Below are 19,160 nucleotides of genomic sequence, written 5' to 3'. Positions count from 1 at the left end.
CCCACAATAACCCGAGACAGTGGGGTGTTCAAGTCCTCGACACAGCCTACAATAACTTGAGGAAACTCGAGGAGCTCTGGCCCCTCTCTCGTCTTCAACGCGGCTAATATGTCGTCAGTCACTGCCTGAGAACCTCCACTTCAAAGACGTGCAGCCAGGAAGAGCTCTCGACAAAAGACGAGAGAATGACAGGAACTCCTGACTGCTCTGATTCCACCAACAGGTTCCTTCCTCCCCCCCAGAGACACGACACCGACTAGACCGTCCTTCTGCATGACAACATGATGTGGACCACTCCAGTGCATGACAACATGATTTGGACCACTCCTGTGCATGACATCGTGATGTGGACCACTCCTGTGCATGACAACATGATGTGGACCACTCCAGTGCATGACAACATGATTTGGACCACTCCTGTGCATGACATCGTGATGTGGACCACTCCTGTGCATGACAACATGATGTGGACCACTCCTGTGCATGACAACGTTATGTGGACCACTCCTGTGCATGACAACGTGATGTGGACCACTCCTGTGCATGATATGCTGCAGACGAACGATGTGCATGACAAACGTGATGCGAGACATCCTTATGAATGAGATGGTGGGGTCTCGGAGTGTGTCTGCGTCCGTCAAAGCCTCAACACAATCAAGGAACGCCAGGGCTGCTCCCTCCTCATCAGGGAGGTCACCGCCTGATCAACACCTTATCAAAAAGAGACTGAACACACCTGATAAGGACCTGAAAGTCCAATCATTCACACATCTCACCAAACGCCTCTCGCAGATCGTAAAGTCTCGTCACCTGGGCCCTGGAGGTGACGTTACCAGACAAGGGCTACGTCGCGTCACCAGGCCAACAACGTATCCCCCACACAGAGCGTGACGCGTTTAGTGTTACGGCCAGCATTTAGCAGGAAAAGGTGTTGTCTGGCCGCCCGTTATTACCCTGATAAGATAATGCCTCCACATTGTCCCTTTCGAGAGCCAAGCATGATAACCAGCCCTGGGGGCAATGCGAGTCTGCTGCATTCCTGTGGGCGATGCGTGCGCTGAATACCAATTGTATTTTACGGAGAGAGATTTTTACACTCGTGCTGCCCCGGTGTGTATGTGTGCGGGTGAGTGTGTGTGTGTGTGTGTGTGTGTGTGTGTTCTTGTGCGCTTATCACGCGTGCGTGGACATACTCCGATATGCAACCACACTTCCACCCAATCTTAAGTCATCACGCCCCCCCCTCTGATACCAGCAGAAGATGTCGTAGTTACCGTTAGTCTGGACTTCAGAAACCCTCAATTTCCAGGTCATCCCTTGCCTGATGCAGCCTGGTCAAGAGCAGATAATGAAGCTCTGTGATGCCTCCCTGGCCTCATGCCAGCTCCCGCACACTCACGGCTACCTCGACTCAACTACCTCAAAACATTTTCCACAACCCAGGCGAAGTCACAACTCTCTATCTACAACAACATCTGACGATGAAGTCAGTTCTCTCACAACCCGGCCTGTCATGGCGGGTTCTCCTGCACCCCTCCCCCTTCCTCCTCTCAGAGATACGCTAAAGCTTCTCTCCTCCGTAAGGCTTAAGCTTGACGTACTTTCGTAACTCAAATTAGGGATGTCTGAGGAGAGCAGAGTCAGACGAACACCCGAATAAATTTCGTCCCCTGGGAGGGAAAGCATCAATCCCCGGGCGCATGACGAGGGGAGTCCTCCCCCACGCGATTCGCGCAGGCAGTAAGAGAGAGATGCGTTATCACTAGTCCTGGGAGAGGTCCCTTATCAGCAGTGTAAGGCACTAAAAATAATGGCGGGTCTTGGCTAGGGATCAGGTGACCTCCCTCTCGACCTGGTTCCCTCCCCCTTCCGGGTTCGCTAGGATCATCGGGAAACATAAAAAGATCCTCCCGCCTCATTCACACGGGTCTTCCGACACAGGAATAATGGCCACATAAAGAAGTCCCCGAGGAGGAGGAGGAGGAGGAAGAGGAGGCGGAGGAGGAGGAGAAGGAGGAGGAGAAGGAAGAGGAGGAGGACGAGGAGGAGGAGGAGGAGGAAGAGGAGAGGTGGAAAGACCTCAAAGAGGGAGAAACCCCTGCTTAACACGAACGTAGAATCCAATGCTTGACAGAGGATTGGATTCCCTTCCTGCAATCAAACAAAAGAAAAACGTCTGCACTCGAAGCGTTGGCAGAGAGACCTCTTGCTCAACCAGAGATCGAATCCTTGACTTGAATTAGGACCCTCGCTTATCAAGGGAACTACGAAACCATTGTATGGCGAGTTCAAACCTTCTTACAACAGGTTTTGTGTCAATAAACTGGTCTCCTTGCTAGCTAAGGGCTCAAGTCCACCATCGTTACGTTAATTCCTCAAACACTCAATCACATAATCACCTCGTAACGAGAAAGAGGCGCCGTCTTCTGCTTTATCCGTCCACGTAGTAAACCTTCGCGCTCAATGCGAGGTTACTGTCGAGAAATTGGTCGCGTATCTCCTGCGCTGTCGCCTAAGCATCGTTACCTGGCCACCTAACTTGCCGGGGAATCTATGTATCTGCTCGTAACGGGTTTCCAGGAGGCATTCGATAATTCGCCGGGAAAGCGCGCCTCGTCTGTCTGGGGGGGGAGGAGGAGGAGGGGGGATGGAGGACGAGCCTCGTGGGGGCCTTGGAGTCACACAAGTCCTTCCTGGGAGTCCTATGGCGTCGCTGGGCTCCCAGCTACTTACGTCAACGGGAGGGGAATTATCCATGTGAATTTAGTCTTCCTTTTCGTAAGGAACGGGAGGTGTCGTGAGCGAAGATCTGAAGCTGTTGTGTACCCAGTCTATCAGTGACTTCGGTCATACGTCTGTAAAGCGTCAGCCTTACCAGTAATCACCTGATGTTTGTATATAACAGTTTAATGGAATAACTATGTGATAACTGTCCATAAACTGTGGTAACTAACTGCTTGTAAACTGTGGCGGCTGTCCTTAAACTGTGGTTACTGACCTTAAACTGTGGCTTTTGTCCTTAAACAAAGGATACTGTCCTTAAACTGTGGTAACTGTTCCTTAAACCGTGGAAACTCCGTAAACTGTGGCCACTAACAGTCCTGAAACTGTGGCAATTCCCATGAAACTGTGTAACTACCCTAAACTGTGGCAAGTGTCCTTAAACTGTATTGACTATCTATAAACTGTGACAACCGACTGTCAGTAAACTGTGGCGACTGTTTCTATGGTTCCTGGATGAAACAGATTTACCAAAAGCCTTGCCAGGAAATGAACGTAAGACTCATCCACTCATGACCTGAGTTTAAAATCATAAGGCGAGGCAAAATACGACAAGTGTTACCCAGGAAGCTGGGGAGACTGAATGAAACTAAACATGAAGCTACTGCAGGAGGAACCATTGATCCTTGAAGGAGACCCCCTGGGTCCTGACTCTCGTACTGACCCGGTGGAGGAGACCTGTAGATTAGACCTGGGTACTACTGACCTCTGGAGTAAACTTGGGTACTGACCCTGTGGAGTAGGCCTGGGTACTGACCTGTACAGCATACCTGGATACTGACCTCTGGAGTAGACCTGGATATTGACCTGTGGAGTAGAGCTGTGTACTGACCTGTGGAGTAGACCTGGGTACAGTCGCCAGTATACTTCTTGACCAGGTCCAGCTGGGGGAGTTCGATGCTCCGCTCGACTTCGACTGGCACTTCGGGGTCCCAGATGAAGACCAGGTCGTCCGTGGTGTGCGACACTGCCGGAGACAACAGGTCAGTCTGAGGCCATGGGTTAAAAAGGTAAGGTCATGATGTTATGCGCAGAACAAGGGGTTAGGTAACATCATGAGGTTATGTGTAGAACACGGGGTCAGGTTAGTTCATGGTATGATTTTTAAACACGGGGTTAGGTAATGTAATGGTGTCATGTGTAGAAAATGGGGTTTGGGAAGGTCATGGTGTTACATGTAGAACATGGCGTCAGGGAAGGTCATGAAGGTGTTATGTCTACATCATGAGGTCAGGTCAGGTCATGAAGATCATACATGGAAGGGCCAAATTGCAATGTCATAATTTCTAATGAATCACCATTCCTTCATTCAGATGTGACCAGACTTGGGGGCGCGCGCACGCACGCATGCACGCACGGAAGAGACGTGCGGAAGGACGATTCGTTCCTGCCTTCATATCTGAGCTGGGAGAGAGAGAGAGAGAGAGAGAGAGAGAGAGAGAGAGAGAGAGAGAGAGAGAGAGAGAGAGAGAGAGAGAGAGAGAGATTCTCTCCCATGACATATTCCCCTGACGTACGATTCTCTGCTAATGTACCGTCTCACGTGTTGGCTGTAACTTGCAAATGTTACAGGGGTACAGGCGGCGCTAACCTGTCCACCCGGCGTAATCAAAGTAAATTATGGCTCCTGCATTTTTCTTTCCACAGGCGCTGGGGCGAGGCTGACGGGAGCCACCTCTGTCGGGGGACGTGTGTTGCTTGTTATTCCACGAAGCTTATGGAGGAAATTTCTTTTTTTTCTCTTCTTCTTGCACCGTCAACGGTACGTACCTGCGAAGGTACTTTTCTTTCTCTGACTCATCCGAGGCGACGGTGCCTTCAACATGAACGGTACACTATGTAATGTACCGTATGCACGGGTATCAGATGTGGGCCGTATGAACAATGTGTGTCTGATGGACGCTGGCTTCCTCGCTACCGCAAGGCATGGACCGGGAGGGAACACTTCCTCTAAGAACACCACTCCCGCCCGGGCTTTCAGTGATGCGCTGGGACACACGGGTGTCGTCGACCAGCACAAGCTACCCAAGTCGAACCAATTCAGCAAACACAATTTCGTCATCACCGCCTATGTACTATGGGGCGGCGCCCCATGCGTGGATCTTGGTGTCCTACTGCGGGAGGGATGAACGCACGAAGGACTATCACATGTGATCATCATGTTGGCCCGTACGATGTGGGGAGAGACTGAACAGTGTTGTGTCTTAATGTCGGCGAAGTATAAATCCAACCTTGTGAATCAAATCCAATGGTTTCAAAATGAAATCCAATCGTATTCTAAAACTGTCGCTGGCATTTTCATCGAATCTCATCTAGCGATCCCACGTTTACGACCCCTCGCTCCCTGGGATTCTCGAAGTACACCGTCAATAGATTTACTCTATGTTCTATACAATCTAAACACATCAACTATACTAATATACCTAAAGGTCTTCCCGGCTCGTAATATTCAGCTGGGATGGTGTTCTGCAGGAGGCAAGGGGAAACGACATCCCCCCCCCCCCTCTCTCTCTCTTGGATGAGACGTGGCGACCCTGGCTGGATTCCGGGAGGCGACGGAGCGAAGCCTCGCTCAAACCTTACCAACCCATCTCCCCTGACCAACACACACACACACACACACACACAAGAGCTCCTCCTCCCACACACACACACACAAGAGCTCCTCCTCCCACACACACACACAAGAGCTCCTCCTCCCACCACACTGTATTTCTCTCCTTTTTCTTTTCTTTTTATTATACATTGACAAAAGGAAAAACCGAAATATTGTCACCGTGTGGTCTTGTGGGCCTGGGGCCAAAATCCATAAAAAAAAAGCCTAAAACCAAATTACCGACGCGCTCAGCTGTTTCCCATTTTATGGACGAAAACACAACACATTACCATAACTCGTGAATTATTTTACGGTACTAGAATCTGCCACACACACACACACACACACACACACACACACACACACATATATATATATATATATATATATATATATATATATATATATATAGGCCGATAGACCAGGCTAATGTGTATAGTACACGGATTCGAACCCTGGAAAAGTGTGATCTCATCATAGAGTCAACCTATAGGGCAAGAAGGATAATATATATATACATATATATATATATATATATATATATATATATATATATATATATATATATATATATATATAGTCTTTATATAACGTTTGTTACCTGCCTCATCAGCAAGCAAGCTTCACCTCCCCCAGTCGGCTGGTCGTTTACGTAACGCGATCCGCCATGAAGAAAACGGAGGCGTTGTTTGGGTAGGACCCCATAGAAAATCTACGGCTTTATCGTACACACCTTTCGGTACCTCTCTCTCTCTCTCTCTCTCTCTCTCTCTCTCTCTCTCTCTCTCTACGCGTTGACCATACAGCACACAGCCAAATCTCATCGTAAGTACGTACACGTTCCCGTTTTCTCTTTATAGCATTTTATACCGCGCCGGCGGACGGCCAAATGAGAGAGAGCTGATTAGGGAGGGAGGGAGGGAGGGAGGGAGGGCTTAACTTTATATAGAGCGTTAGGTAACTGAGATGAATGTTGTGAACACACACACACACACACACCCACACACACACACACACACACACACACACACACACACACACATATATATATATATATATATATATATATATATATATATATATATATATATATATATATATAAAAACCTTTGTATAAGTGTTATGAGAAATCCTGTTCAATTCGACCACTCGGGAGTCCTGTGCAACTGTGATGGGTTTGAGTAAATTTCTGTGACGACCGTTTACATTTAATCGGCTCGATCACGTCACACCAATAAGGTCGAAAGTTTACGTGAATCGAGGCGGCTTCGCGCTTTCAGTGGCAGCGAGTAAGTTGGCGGCGATACATAATGCCAAATCGCCATTATCAACAACACCGAAATTCTCAGTTACGAATATGGGAAATTGGGTCATATGTGCCTTGGTTTATGTTTATGTATGTTCGGGAGGTTTAACATCGAGCCGACATGAGAGATATTGTATATTTTGAGGCAATTAAATTCTATGTTTGGTTATGCAGATTCGGATCGTGTTATCTCTCTGTATGTATATATATATATATATATATATATATATATATATATATATATATATATATGAATCATATGCATATATAATTACATATATATAATATATATATGAATTATATATTCCTATGTTCACGCGCAAAATTGTGATCCTTTCCAACATGAATTATATATATATATATATATATATATATATATATATATATATATATATATATATATATATTTTCTAACCTAACCTTGTAGGATAAGATCTTCAGTGAAATAAAGGAGGAAACATCTTTACTTGCGAACGGGAGGGGAAAAATATGCACCAACACATCACGACACCAGAATATGTCGTGTGTTGACACGAACCTGAGAAATATTTGAGCTCGGAAGCCAAGATGGTCGAAGTTGGCGATCCTCGGCAAAGAGGCTTAGTGCTTCAGTGTGTGTGTGTGTGTGTGTGTGTGTGTGTGTGTGTGTGCCTTAGTCTGCCAGCACGAGGCAGACAGCAAGGCTATCTCTACCTCTGCAAGTCTCTCTCTCTCTCTCTCTCTCTCTCTCTCTCTCTCTCTCTCTCTCTCTCTCTCTCTCTCTCTCTCTCTCTACCTCTGCAAGGATTCCTTTGCCTCTCCAAGGGCTCTGAATTTCCTGTTTCAGCAAGACAGTCTGTATCTCGGCAGTATTCCTGTACTTCAGCGTTGGGTCATTTCATATTCGCAAAACTCTCTGTATTTCAGCGGGTCTTCCTGGACTTCAGCAGGACTCCTCCATGTTTCAGCAAGACTACCTCTTATTTCAGCAGGACTACCTCTACTTGAGCAGGACTACCTGTACTTCAGCAGGCCTACATGTATTTCAGCAGGACTACCTCTATTTCAGCAGGACTACCTGTACTTCAGCAGGCCTACATGTATTTCAGCAAGACTACCTCTACTTGAGCAGGACTACCTGTACTTAAGCAGGTCTACCTGTATTTCAGCAGGACTACCTCTATTTCAGCAGGTCACACGACGCTACAACAGGTTTCCCTGCACTTCAAAAAAGACTCTTTTACATCACATTAAAAAAAAATGTAACTTTTCACCTGACCAAAGTTCCCAGAAGTTTCCTTAAAGACCTATTTATCAAGACGGCGGCCACCGTTCAAGCAGCCCACCTGTGGGGCGAGAGAGAGAGAGAGAGAGAGAGAGAGAGAGAGAGAGAGAGAGAGAGAGAGAGAGAGAGAGAGAGGACACCAAAAGGTACAAACAGACATTGGAGAGCTTAACATATATATATATATATATATATATATATATATATATATATATACACACACACACACACACACACACACACGAGGCAAGGCAGGGCAGGAGAGAGGGGAGAACGCATAGGAAGCAATGTTAGTAAAGGGGAAGCTGTTCAGATGTCGGCAGAGGGATGTGGGGAAATTCAGAGACAAACATTTAACGAAGCGTAAGGAGGAGATACGAGAGACAGAGAGAGGATAAAATGATTGGGAGAGATAAGAGAGACAGAGAGAGGATACGAAGGTTGGGGGAGATAAGAGAGACAGAGATATGATATATACATACAGATGACATAAAGGTTGGAGGGAGAATGATGTGTAGGAATGAATGAAGGAATGAATGAATGAATGAAGGAATGAATGAATGAAGGAAGGAAGATTATAACAATGTTTTGCAGAAGACGTGAGACTGATCTTGTAAATATCAAGGCTGTCGCCCCGTTAATGTTTTCTTTCTTCCCTCAAATATAATGCTAATAATCCAGTCATAATAATTCAGATACTTAATTTGTAGACTTGTGAAAATTTGATGATATACTGATGGCATGTGATTACTAAATCGGCAAAAAGAAAAAAAATTAATGAAGAATTGGCCATCTGAATCGAAGTATATCCTAGACGAAAGAAAACGTGATAGAAGACGGGAAGTCGGACACTGAACCTCTACTTGCTACCAAAAATACAAATTATATTAATTTTCGAAAAAGATCTGCTGCTCAACAAGTATCGTAAATACAGACGAGTGAGGAAGGGGGGGCCACGTCACCCTCCAATGGCTATAAACAGTCCAATAAAGGAAATTTACAGAGTCCATTTACAGAAATTCATAGTATTTCCAGCCTATTCCTATAAGCAGTGCTGAACCCCATCACACACACACACACACACACACACACACACACACACACACACACACAGCCAAGGTCATTACAACTGTAAACTCGTAGAAAATATCATCATCTGAAAACTAAAAGCTTCGCACAAATCAGAAAAGTAAAATATAATTTTTAAAAGCGTCCTATAAACATAATTCTTTTTTCATATATGGAAAGTAAAATTTTTTTTTTTTTTGATGTTTTTCGTTCTCCGCACAGATTAGTTTCCAGGTAAAATATGGAAAATGTATTTACCGTGTTCCATGCATCCCGGTCGTGGATTACAGCTCAGCTGACAGGTTTAATAAATGCAGACACGGCCAAAAGTATATCATAAAAAGAAAACGGAGGCTCGCTCATCAAACGATCTCAAATGTTAAAAACCCGTAAATTAATATTATCTTTTTTTTACATTTATATTCCCTATTCCTTATATTTACATCTTATTTTTGGGTATATATATATATATATATATATATATATATATATATATATATATATATATATATATATATATATATATCCCTGGGGATAGGGGAGAAAGAATACTTCCCACGTATTCCCTGCGTGTCGTAGAAGGCGACTAAAAGGGAAGGGAGCGGGGGGGCTGGAAATCCTCCCCTCTCATTTTTTTTTTTTTTTCCAAAAAGAAGGAACAGAGAAGTGGGTCAGGTGAGAATATTCCCTCAAAGGCCCAGTCCTCTGTTCTTAACGCTACCTCGCTATCGCGGGAAATGGCGAATAGTATGAAAGAAAGAAAGATATATATATATATATATATATATATATATATATATATATATATATATATATATATATATATATATATGGGGAGAAAAAAAGAGTGGCAAATTAAGGCGGTTTGTGGTGGTGGAGGGAGGGAGGGATGGATCCGTGGGCAGAAAGGTCCTTGTGGTGGTGGTGGTGGTGGTGGTGGTGGGGGAGTCGGTCGTCTGCGAAAACAAAAACAGTTGGATTCGCAGTTTGTGTTACGCGCTAGTTGTTGTTGTTGTTGTTGTTGTACCAGCGGTCATTTAGTCATTTCAGGGATTTGTGGTGTGTGTGTGTGGAGAGAGAGAGAGAGAGAGAGAGAGAGAGAGAGAGAGAGAGAGAGAGAGAGTTAAACCCTCTGAGCACGACCCTTGAACACGGCGGTACGACCCTTGAGCACGACGGTACGACCCTTGGGTGCTACGATGACCTGGCCTTTGCCCTGACTCATATGGGTCAGGTCGAGGGCCTCGGCCATCGTGCTTCACATTCGCACCGTCGTGTGTTCGTGGTTAAGACACTCCCGGGATGCATGAGAAAAACAACCTCTCATATTCCTTCCAAAACATCGATGATCATCATCAATATTTGACGAGGGAGAACCCATGTATATGCAGTATTCATCGCATGAGGGAGAAGAGATGCATATGCAGCTGGTGCAAGGAATATAAATAAAGACCGCCTTGTTTAACATTAGAACTCCGAAGACACCGGCATGATAACAAGTGTGACAGCGTAGCATCAACCGAGTGTGGACGAGGAGGGAGAACCCATCTGTACAGTGTTGACGAGGAGGGAGAACCCATCTGTACAGTGTTGACGAGGAGGGAGAACCCATCTGTACAGTGTTGACGAGGAGGGAGAACCCATCTGTACAGTGTTGACGAGGAGGGAGAACCCATCTGTACAGTGTTGCGACCGTACAACACTAAGATAATTACTGGGCGACTCTGGTGGCGAGGTCTGAGCAGCGGGGGAGGCTGCAACCTTTTTCGTATCAGTTGGGTTGAGGGTTGGGGTGTGTGTGGGGGTGGTGGTGGTGGAGTGGTGTGTGTGTGGGGGGTCGCGTCGTCACGTGTCCGCCCTACGCACGCCGCCTCAACCCCCCCCTCCCCCACCCCCCACTCAACGCACTGTTGACGCTTGAGATAAGAGGGAAGCAGGGGGGGGGGGAGGGGACAGGGTCTTAGGGCGGCATCCTCCGCCCCAGACCATGGAAAGCTACTGGCACGAGAGAGAGAGAGAGAGAGAGAGAGAGAGAGAGAGAGAGAGAGAGAGAGAGAGAGAGAGAGAGAGAGAGAGAGAGAGAGAGAGAGAGTCCCGACGGTCGCTCCTCATCGTATCTCCATAATCATATTCTTTAAGCTCTATCAAAATACCAGATTTCATTATCAAGAATACAAAAGACCTTTATATATATATATATATATATATATATATATATATATATATATATATATATATACAATCATACACACAAACACACACACACACACGTCTCTACTTGGCATGCTAATGTCAAGTTATCTCCAAGTCATCATGGTAATGAGGCAGCACTAAACGATGAGCTCCGTTCCAGCAGGAGCCAAGAGGAGACCCCTTGACACACTGCTGTTCCAGCTCGTCTCCTTCGTCCTCGGTCCGGCATCAAGTTGGCTGGGATGAGGACTTTATCTCAAGACACGCGCGCTGGATTACGCTGGCAAATTTATCCGGGAGGAAACTTTTCGCGCTGGTTGGTAAGTTAATCTAAGCTGCATATTGCAGAATGAGTACGGGGCGTTATTTGAAAAGTTACTGGGGAATAGAGGCTGAGAAGCCTTATAAAAGTTTTAGGAGACAAGAGATAAGGCATGTTAGCTGGCTGCTACGATAATGCCGCTTGGGAAGATTGCGAAGCGTAGCGCATCGCCAAGACTAGTGAGAGCATATTCTTTACGGTGTGTGGTCGCTGGTTTAACAGCTTAGACTACCTTAGCAGACTACAGGCGGACGAGGGGAGATAAACCGTCTCAGAAGGAGTCATATACGCAGTGTGAAAGTCTCTTGAACACACGAAGCAGCGTTTAATTTTTTTTTTCGATTATAATGCGAAGCTGACGCCTTTAATGACCCCAGAAGTAGTTAGGCCTTAATTCCAAATAAAAAAAGCAATCAACGCTCGTCTGCCAGCAGATATAAGAATATTAAAATCAATTAGAAAAACAAATACATAATGCCGTCCTTCCCTACCCTATCTCGAACTCTTCCAGGAAGACAAACACGATTTCACGGCACCTTCCTCCGACAGTAACTATTCACCCCCTTTATCTGAACGATCTCAATCCCTACATTGATCTAATTTCCTGCTGACGTGAAAGAACTCTGTCTTCGTAACTTACGCCGTCTATCCATGGCATAAACCAGCTCCTTTCATCCCTCCTTGAGTAAACTTGAGACACAGAAAGTCCCCAGACTTCCACTATCAACAGGAGAACTTAGCTACTAAATTTAAAACAGGGGACGGCAATAGTAAGTCTTATTACTGTCAAAGCGGACGGACCTGGGCTGAGGTTTATGTATATTACTGAGCCCTGGGGCCTCCTGCTCCACCTCCGCTCTTATCAAAGAGGATGGTTAATTCCAGGATACTAGCTAGAACTTTGACACTTGGGTTCTGAACCCTCCGTCAGTTTGGATTCCACTAATGTGTCGCTTAAGTTGTGAGGGATAAATTCTTGGTAAACTCTCATCATATCAAACCCAGCTTAAATTTTACCTCTTTAGCACCCTCGAATTAAGTTCCAAGCATACTGGAATTCTACATCTATGTCATTTTAGATAACCCACGTAATCACAATTCGAATTCATACAAACACTAGGATTTTTTCTAGTGTATTCTACGTATCCCCTAACTCCTGTCGATTGCGACGTCTGGGAATCACTCGCACTGGGCAAGCTGAGGACACTGAAGATTCATCACGTGTACCCTACCTAAACTGTAAGGAAATTTCCGATTGTAAATCACGGTATAAAGTTTTACTTCAAGCGCACAATAAGAGTAATCTATGTAAGTGGAAGGGAAGCAGGCCAATGGACGATAGTGGGGAAGGCTATGAAGATCAGGAAAAATGTTTGGGTTGATTAACGTAAAAGGCGGTGACAAGAATCCAGAAAAAAATCTAATAACCTCATCCAACTTCTAGAAACTAACGTTTAACTTGATATGGACGTTTTTAGAAAAAAATAATCGTGCTTATATCGTTTTGTGCGTTCGTGTGCGTTTAAATACGCTTCCATGATAAGGCGAAACAGAAGCCATTTAAGTGCTAAATTTCGACTTATAACAACAAAAATTTGGGTCATTTTCAGCAACTACGGAAAATTATGCGAGTATTCTTGTTTCTGTTGATCTCTCTAGACGTATTTTACCGACATTTACATAAATCAACCCGTATTTTCCCTGATTTTCACAGCCCTCCCCACTAGATTTACGTAAGGTCATTATATCTATTCAACTTCATCCTAATTCACGCTACTATGTGCGAGGAGGTCATTAATATGCTTTCCTCTCGCTCACATAAATTACTTCTGTTCCGCCTCTTAAAGCAAAAATATTACCCAAATTACCATGATCGTTCACTAACTTCTTGAGCACTACCGTATGCCCCTCAGATGTGCTGGCCTGGCATTTCACCTAATCCTGAGGGGGTCAGGTCATAGGGCCAAAGTCGTCATACCCAATACCTGCACCGTCGTGCTCCGGGTCTCTGAGAGTCGAAGTGCCTAGCTGACTGGGTCGTACATCCCCTTCGTGCTCAGGCCCTTATCGCCGTGCTTTTAATACCATACCTTCGTCCTCCAGTTAATAATGTTGTGGTATGGAGCAGCAGCGAAGAGTACAAGAATGACCCAAGGCTCAGTCTTCCATCCTCCCCCGGTGGAAGATAATGAATAAAGAAAAGTGTCATTAAGCAGAATACTAAACACATCCCTTCATTAAAAATTCAACGAGCGGAGGGAGGATCCCTTGCGTTGAGCCATGGCCAGATTCATAACGAAACAAAACACAAACACAACCCTTAATGACAAGGTAGTCATTGCAGTAATGTATTTATATTAAGTGAATACAGGAGTACAGTTCTCTTGGTCAGAATGGAACAAACTGTAGGCTTCTACCTTTCCATTAGTCGAAATGTGGCTTAGGAATTAGGACGTGAAAAGCAGCTTATACATAATACGGGTATTTGAAGGTAATGTGACAATGTGACAAGAATATTACGACATATATATTATCGAATATCGTACCATCAACGTTTTGACAGAAGTAATTCAATCGCTTCTGGTGTCTCTACATAGTACAGGTATTTGAAGGTAATGTGACAATATGACAAGAATATTAAGACAAATACATTATCGAATATCGTGTTGACAGAAGCAATTCAATCGCTTCTGGTGCCTCTATATTCTTCGGTTTAATATTCTCTTGTAACGCTATAGTCTCACGTCCTACTCTTTTAGAGGGAATAATGAATAAGTTCAGTTCTACTGAATGTTCAAACTACCACGACGCGACGGTGTATATATATATATATATATATATATATATATATATATATATATATATATATATATATATATATATATATATATATATTATCCCTGGGGATAGGGGAGAAAGAATACTTCCCAAGTATTCCCTGCGTGTCGTAGAAGGCGACTAAAAGGGGAGGGAGCGGGTGGCTGGAAATCCTCCCCTCTCGGGTTTTTTTTTTATTTCTAAAAGAAGGAACAGAGAGAGGGGCCAGGTGAGGATGTTCCCTCAATGGCCCCGTCCTCTGTTCTTAACGCTACCTCGCTAACGCGGGAAATGGCGAATAGTTTGAAAAAAAAAAAAAAAAAAAAAAAAAATATATATATATATATATATATATATATATATATATATATATATATATATATATATATATATATATATATATATATATATATATATATTACTCTCAGCATTGACCTCTCAGTGCCCTAGGTATGCTACTGTATAAGACTTCTGGTATATGTCTACCCTCAGGCCACTGATATTTTGACATTTAATACTTAAGCATTCATCTTCCCATCACCGTTTTCATTTTCTTTTGCCTGGCCTGAGCTTCAGCAGTCCTCTGCCCTCCTCTGGTGGTGTCTCCGATCATCATCGTCACGTACATCTTAACATACCCTCCCACCCCAGTAGCGTATGACGTCAGTGCTCCGGGTGGGAGGTGTGAGTGACAGTAGAGAGGCGGGGACAGACAGACGGTGGTGTGTGTGCGTGTGTGTGTGTGGTAGGCAGACGTCATAATCAGACTGACAGGTCGAATGACAGGATGACAGGCAGGTTGGTAAGCTACACAGTGGATTAAGAGAAGAGAACGATGCAATTTCTCCCTCTTCACCTCACAGTCATTTGTGGTTCTCTCTCTCTCTCTCTCTCTCTCTCTCTCTCTCTCTCTCTCTCTCTCTCTCTCTCTCTCTCTCTCTCTCTCTCTTCCACTGTCACAAGAAATACAACAGTCCTGCCCAAGAATCTTTAAGTTTACCTGGGGCCATCGCTACAGAGGAATGTGTCGCAAAAGTGCTTAAATTTAAACTTTAAAAGTGGGTAAAAGACAATACACACACACACACACACGCACACACACAGCCCGCCCCGAGGGTAAACTTTGACACTACGTCCGGACAGCGAATGGGTAAGCCGCTCTTAAGGTGTACTCAAACGTTAAATTACATAGCTTTGATGAAACTGAGAATGCAGTTTGAGTACCATTTTCTTATCCAGCGAGAAAATATTATTCTACTTCTTCCTCTTGAGCGAGGGAGACCGGGTTATACAACCGTAAGGAACTGAAGAAGACATTTTTTTTTTTTCAAGCTTGTTGCTATCAGATCAGACTCCAGGTGGCTTATGTAACATTCGCTGTCATAGAAGGTGGCTTACGTAAGTAACCATTGTCCTGCCAGCGAGCATTCTTCCCAGCGAACACACCGGCCCAGTCTGGCATTCTTTCCACCCACCTAAACTTCTTTGTCAAAGCTTAAAGGTTTCTAGGAAAGGTTAACGTGATGGATTATCGTCTCTCATTACTCAATGGTGTACTTATCTTCCTCACTCACCCGTTTACTCATCTCTTGATCCTCCTATTCAATCACAGACTCATCTAATCTCACTCACTGGCTTACTCACACACTCAACCTGTATCATAAACTCATTCATATACATCCTGATTCACCCATACACTCCTTGCAATGACTAACATCCATTCCCTAACCCCATGACTTATTTTACTTTACCATTCATTCACTCACCAGATCATTAACTCATCCATATTTCTACCCATTCATTCGTCACCTCCTCACTCACCTCATCAATAACCCACTCACTCACTCACGCCGTGCCAGGACGACCCTCCCTCACCTCACCTCACGCCACGACTTGTGGACGCACTACAACGGTATGCTGTTCTCACCACAGGTGTGTGGCGTGGCCCAGGATCACGTACGTGTCTTCAAACATCTGCATCAACACGGGATCGATGGCTGTGAGGGGCGTGTGACCTCGTGGGGATGTGTCATCCTCAGCATGTTAGAGAACAAGGCCTGTGTGGACTAATATATATATATATATATATATATATATATATATATATATATATATATATATATATATATATATATATATATATACAGGGAGCGGGTGGCTGGAAATCCTCCCCTCTCGTTTCTTTTCATTTTTTTTCCAAAAGAAGGAACAGAGAAGGGGGCCAGGTGAGGATATTCCCTCAAAGGCCCAGTCCTCTGTTCTTAACGCTACCTCGCTAATGCGGGAAATGGCGAACAGTATGAAAGAAAGAAATATATATATATATATATATATATATATATATATATATATATATATATATATATATATATATATATATCCTCAGCTGAAGGGAGCATTAAGCACTTAACAAGGGGGACGACCCTTCCCCTGTGAGAGATATACTGCTCACAAAGGTTAGGGGGAAGGGTTCCCCTTTTTTTCTTTTTACTGGGAGAAGGGTCATCCCTGCTCATATTTTGGCACGGGGGTGATGATCATGAAGGAGGAACATATATATATATATATATATATATATATATATATATATATATATATATATATATATATATATATATATATATATATATATATGGAGAGAGACACGTCTGTACCATCACACAACCTGACACACAAATTAAGTGAGTTAAGGTAACTCCAAGAAGGCCCGGACCCACAAATACCTCAGAACAGTCACAAACTTGTGATCGTTAATCACTGTCAGGTTGGCGGGGGCCCCTGGGTCAACCCCTGGGGAGGAAACTTTCTATCCTCCCCTCCTCCCGCAGGAGGGAGGGTGGACTGATAGAGTGTTGGTCGCCACACCTGCACTCACTTGCGTGAAAAAAAAACCAGTGAGGGAGACTCTCCTCTACCTCCTCCTATCCCCTGTGGAGGACAAGACGAGGACCTGGTGCTTCCAGGAACGGGATATCTAAACCCCCTAGTCTTGCGCTGGAGGAGTCTGGGTGATACATAAGTTAGCCACATTTATCTCAAATTATCTCTAACGTTTTCCCTTACTGATAAATACATGTATATTACCGAGTAAGGTACTGGGTAAACGGATCAGCTTATCTTGTGTCTAATGTTCTTCACACTGAGGTCTAACACACAACCTTGACTCTGGTCATACAGAAGAGGAGGTATACTAACGCAAGAGCTCCTCTGCGTCCAAGGATATTAGCCCAGTAACTTGTGCGCCAGGCAGGATAAGCACCGGTCGGTAGCAGACGGGGTCGTCAGTATCCTCCCGCCGTTCTAAGTCTGGTAAGTACCAGGTCATGAAGCCCCTGGCACCACAGGAAGGTCTTCTGATACATACCTAGAGCTCTTGTGTTATTACCCATGGGTTTCTGTGACCATGACCACATCTCTGTGGCACAATCCATGGGTTCATGTGTCATATGCCTGAACTCTTTTAAGTTCATGCGACACTCCCATGCAACTTTCCTGGTGCTTTCCTGGAACCCTGGAACTCCCGTGGTTCTTACCTGGATCCTCATACGAGTCTTCCCTTGAAAAGCTTGTGGTTCTCTCCTCTGGAATCCTGGAAGCACTTCCTTGGAATCCTTGTCCATGTAGTTCTTCAACCAAAGTCCAGAAGCACGTCACTGGAATGCTCTTGAATCTCCCTTTGTATTCAAGCCTCACTTCCAGGAACTCATGCACCACTCTCTTGGCTTTCCCATCACAACTTTGAGCAGCAAACGAATTATGAGCCTTAACCAAATACATCCCGCCAGTCTGATGTCCGAAGGCGGGAAGTTACGCCAAGAGGGTCGAGGAAGGGGTCCATCGACCAGTGTTCACCAAGGAGAGTTTCTCGGACCAACTCCATTATCCGTATAAAACCAAAAGTTTCTGGCTGGTGGTTTCAAGCACGACCCTGAAGCACTTAAAAGTCACTAATTTCCATACTTTTCATATACTTAAACGACTTTCAACCAATAAACGATATCGGAATATTTTCTTTAATACTCAAGTTTTTGCTTTAAGAAATATTCCCCGTCTTCCTGCTGGTGGTAATCTATATCCCTTACGATGATGTTCCTAATCCTCAATGCTGTGGTGGACACTGAGGGTTGTGGACCTTCAGGTGTGTGTCACTGGCACCGTGCTGGGTGGAGGCACTGCCATGAGGACAGATGTATCGCTGCCTCACATCTGCAGCCACAGCTGACAGGATGTCGTCTACTGAGAAATCGCAGAGCACCGTAAGTCGTTCTTCGAATGGAAACAAAGCACGGTGGGTCGCTCCAGAGGCAGATGAACCCTGGATGTAAATACTAGCAGGGCCCTGGTTCCAGACACCAGCAGGACCCTGGTTCCAGTCACCAGCAGGGCCCTGGTTCCAGACACCAGCCGGACCCTGGTTCCAGTCACCAGCAGGACCCTGGTTCCAGTCACCAGCAGGACCCTGGTTCCAGACACCAGCAGGACCCTGGTTCCAGACACCAGGAGGGCCCTGGTTCCAGAAACCAGCAGGACCCTGGTTCCAGTCACCAGCAGGGCCCTGGTTCCAGTCACCAGCAGGACCCTGGTTCCAGACACCAGCAGGACCCTGGTTCCAGACACCAGCAGGACCCTGGTTCCAGTCACCAGCAGGACCCTGGTTCCAGTCACCAGCAGGACCCTGGTTCCAGTCACCAGCAGGGCCCTGGTTCCAGTCACCAGCAGGGCCCTGGTTCCAGTCACCAGCAGGGCCATGGGTTACGAATCACCAAACGTAGAAAATAATAGGAACAGTACAGAGGAGGCGTATGTTACCTCA

The 19,160-nt window shown here is 45.1% G+C and overlaps 1 protein-coding gene across 4 annotated transcripts in view; it reads right to left on the bottom strand.

Moving 5' to 3' along the window:
• Positions 1–19,160, bottom strand: part of LOC139765934 (glycine receptor subunit alpha-2-like) — a 330,653-nt gene that overhangs the window by 33,502 nt on the left and 277,991 nt on the right. For all 4 annotated transcript variants that reach the window (XM_071693907.1, XM_071693912.1, XM_071693911.1 and 1 more), the window contains exon 8: positions 3,614–3,748. In XM_071693907.1, the coding sequence (XP_071550008.1) occupies positions 3,614–3,748 (135 nt within the window). The remainder of the gene's footprint in view (positions 1–3,613; positions 3,749–19,160) is intronic.

This window comes from Panulirus ornatus, chromosome 56 (assembly GCF_036320965.1).
Source record: "Panulirus ornatus isolate Po-2019 chromosome 56, ASM3632096v1, whole genome shotgun sequence".
NCBI lineage: Eukaryota > Metazoa > Arthropoda > Malacostraca > Decapoda > Palinuridae > Panulirus > Panulirus ornatus.
The sequence above is the reverse complement of the archived record's forward strand: the minus strand, read 5'-3'. Positions and strand labels throughout refer to the sequence as shown.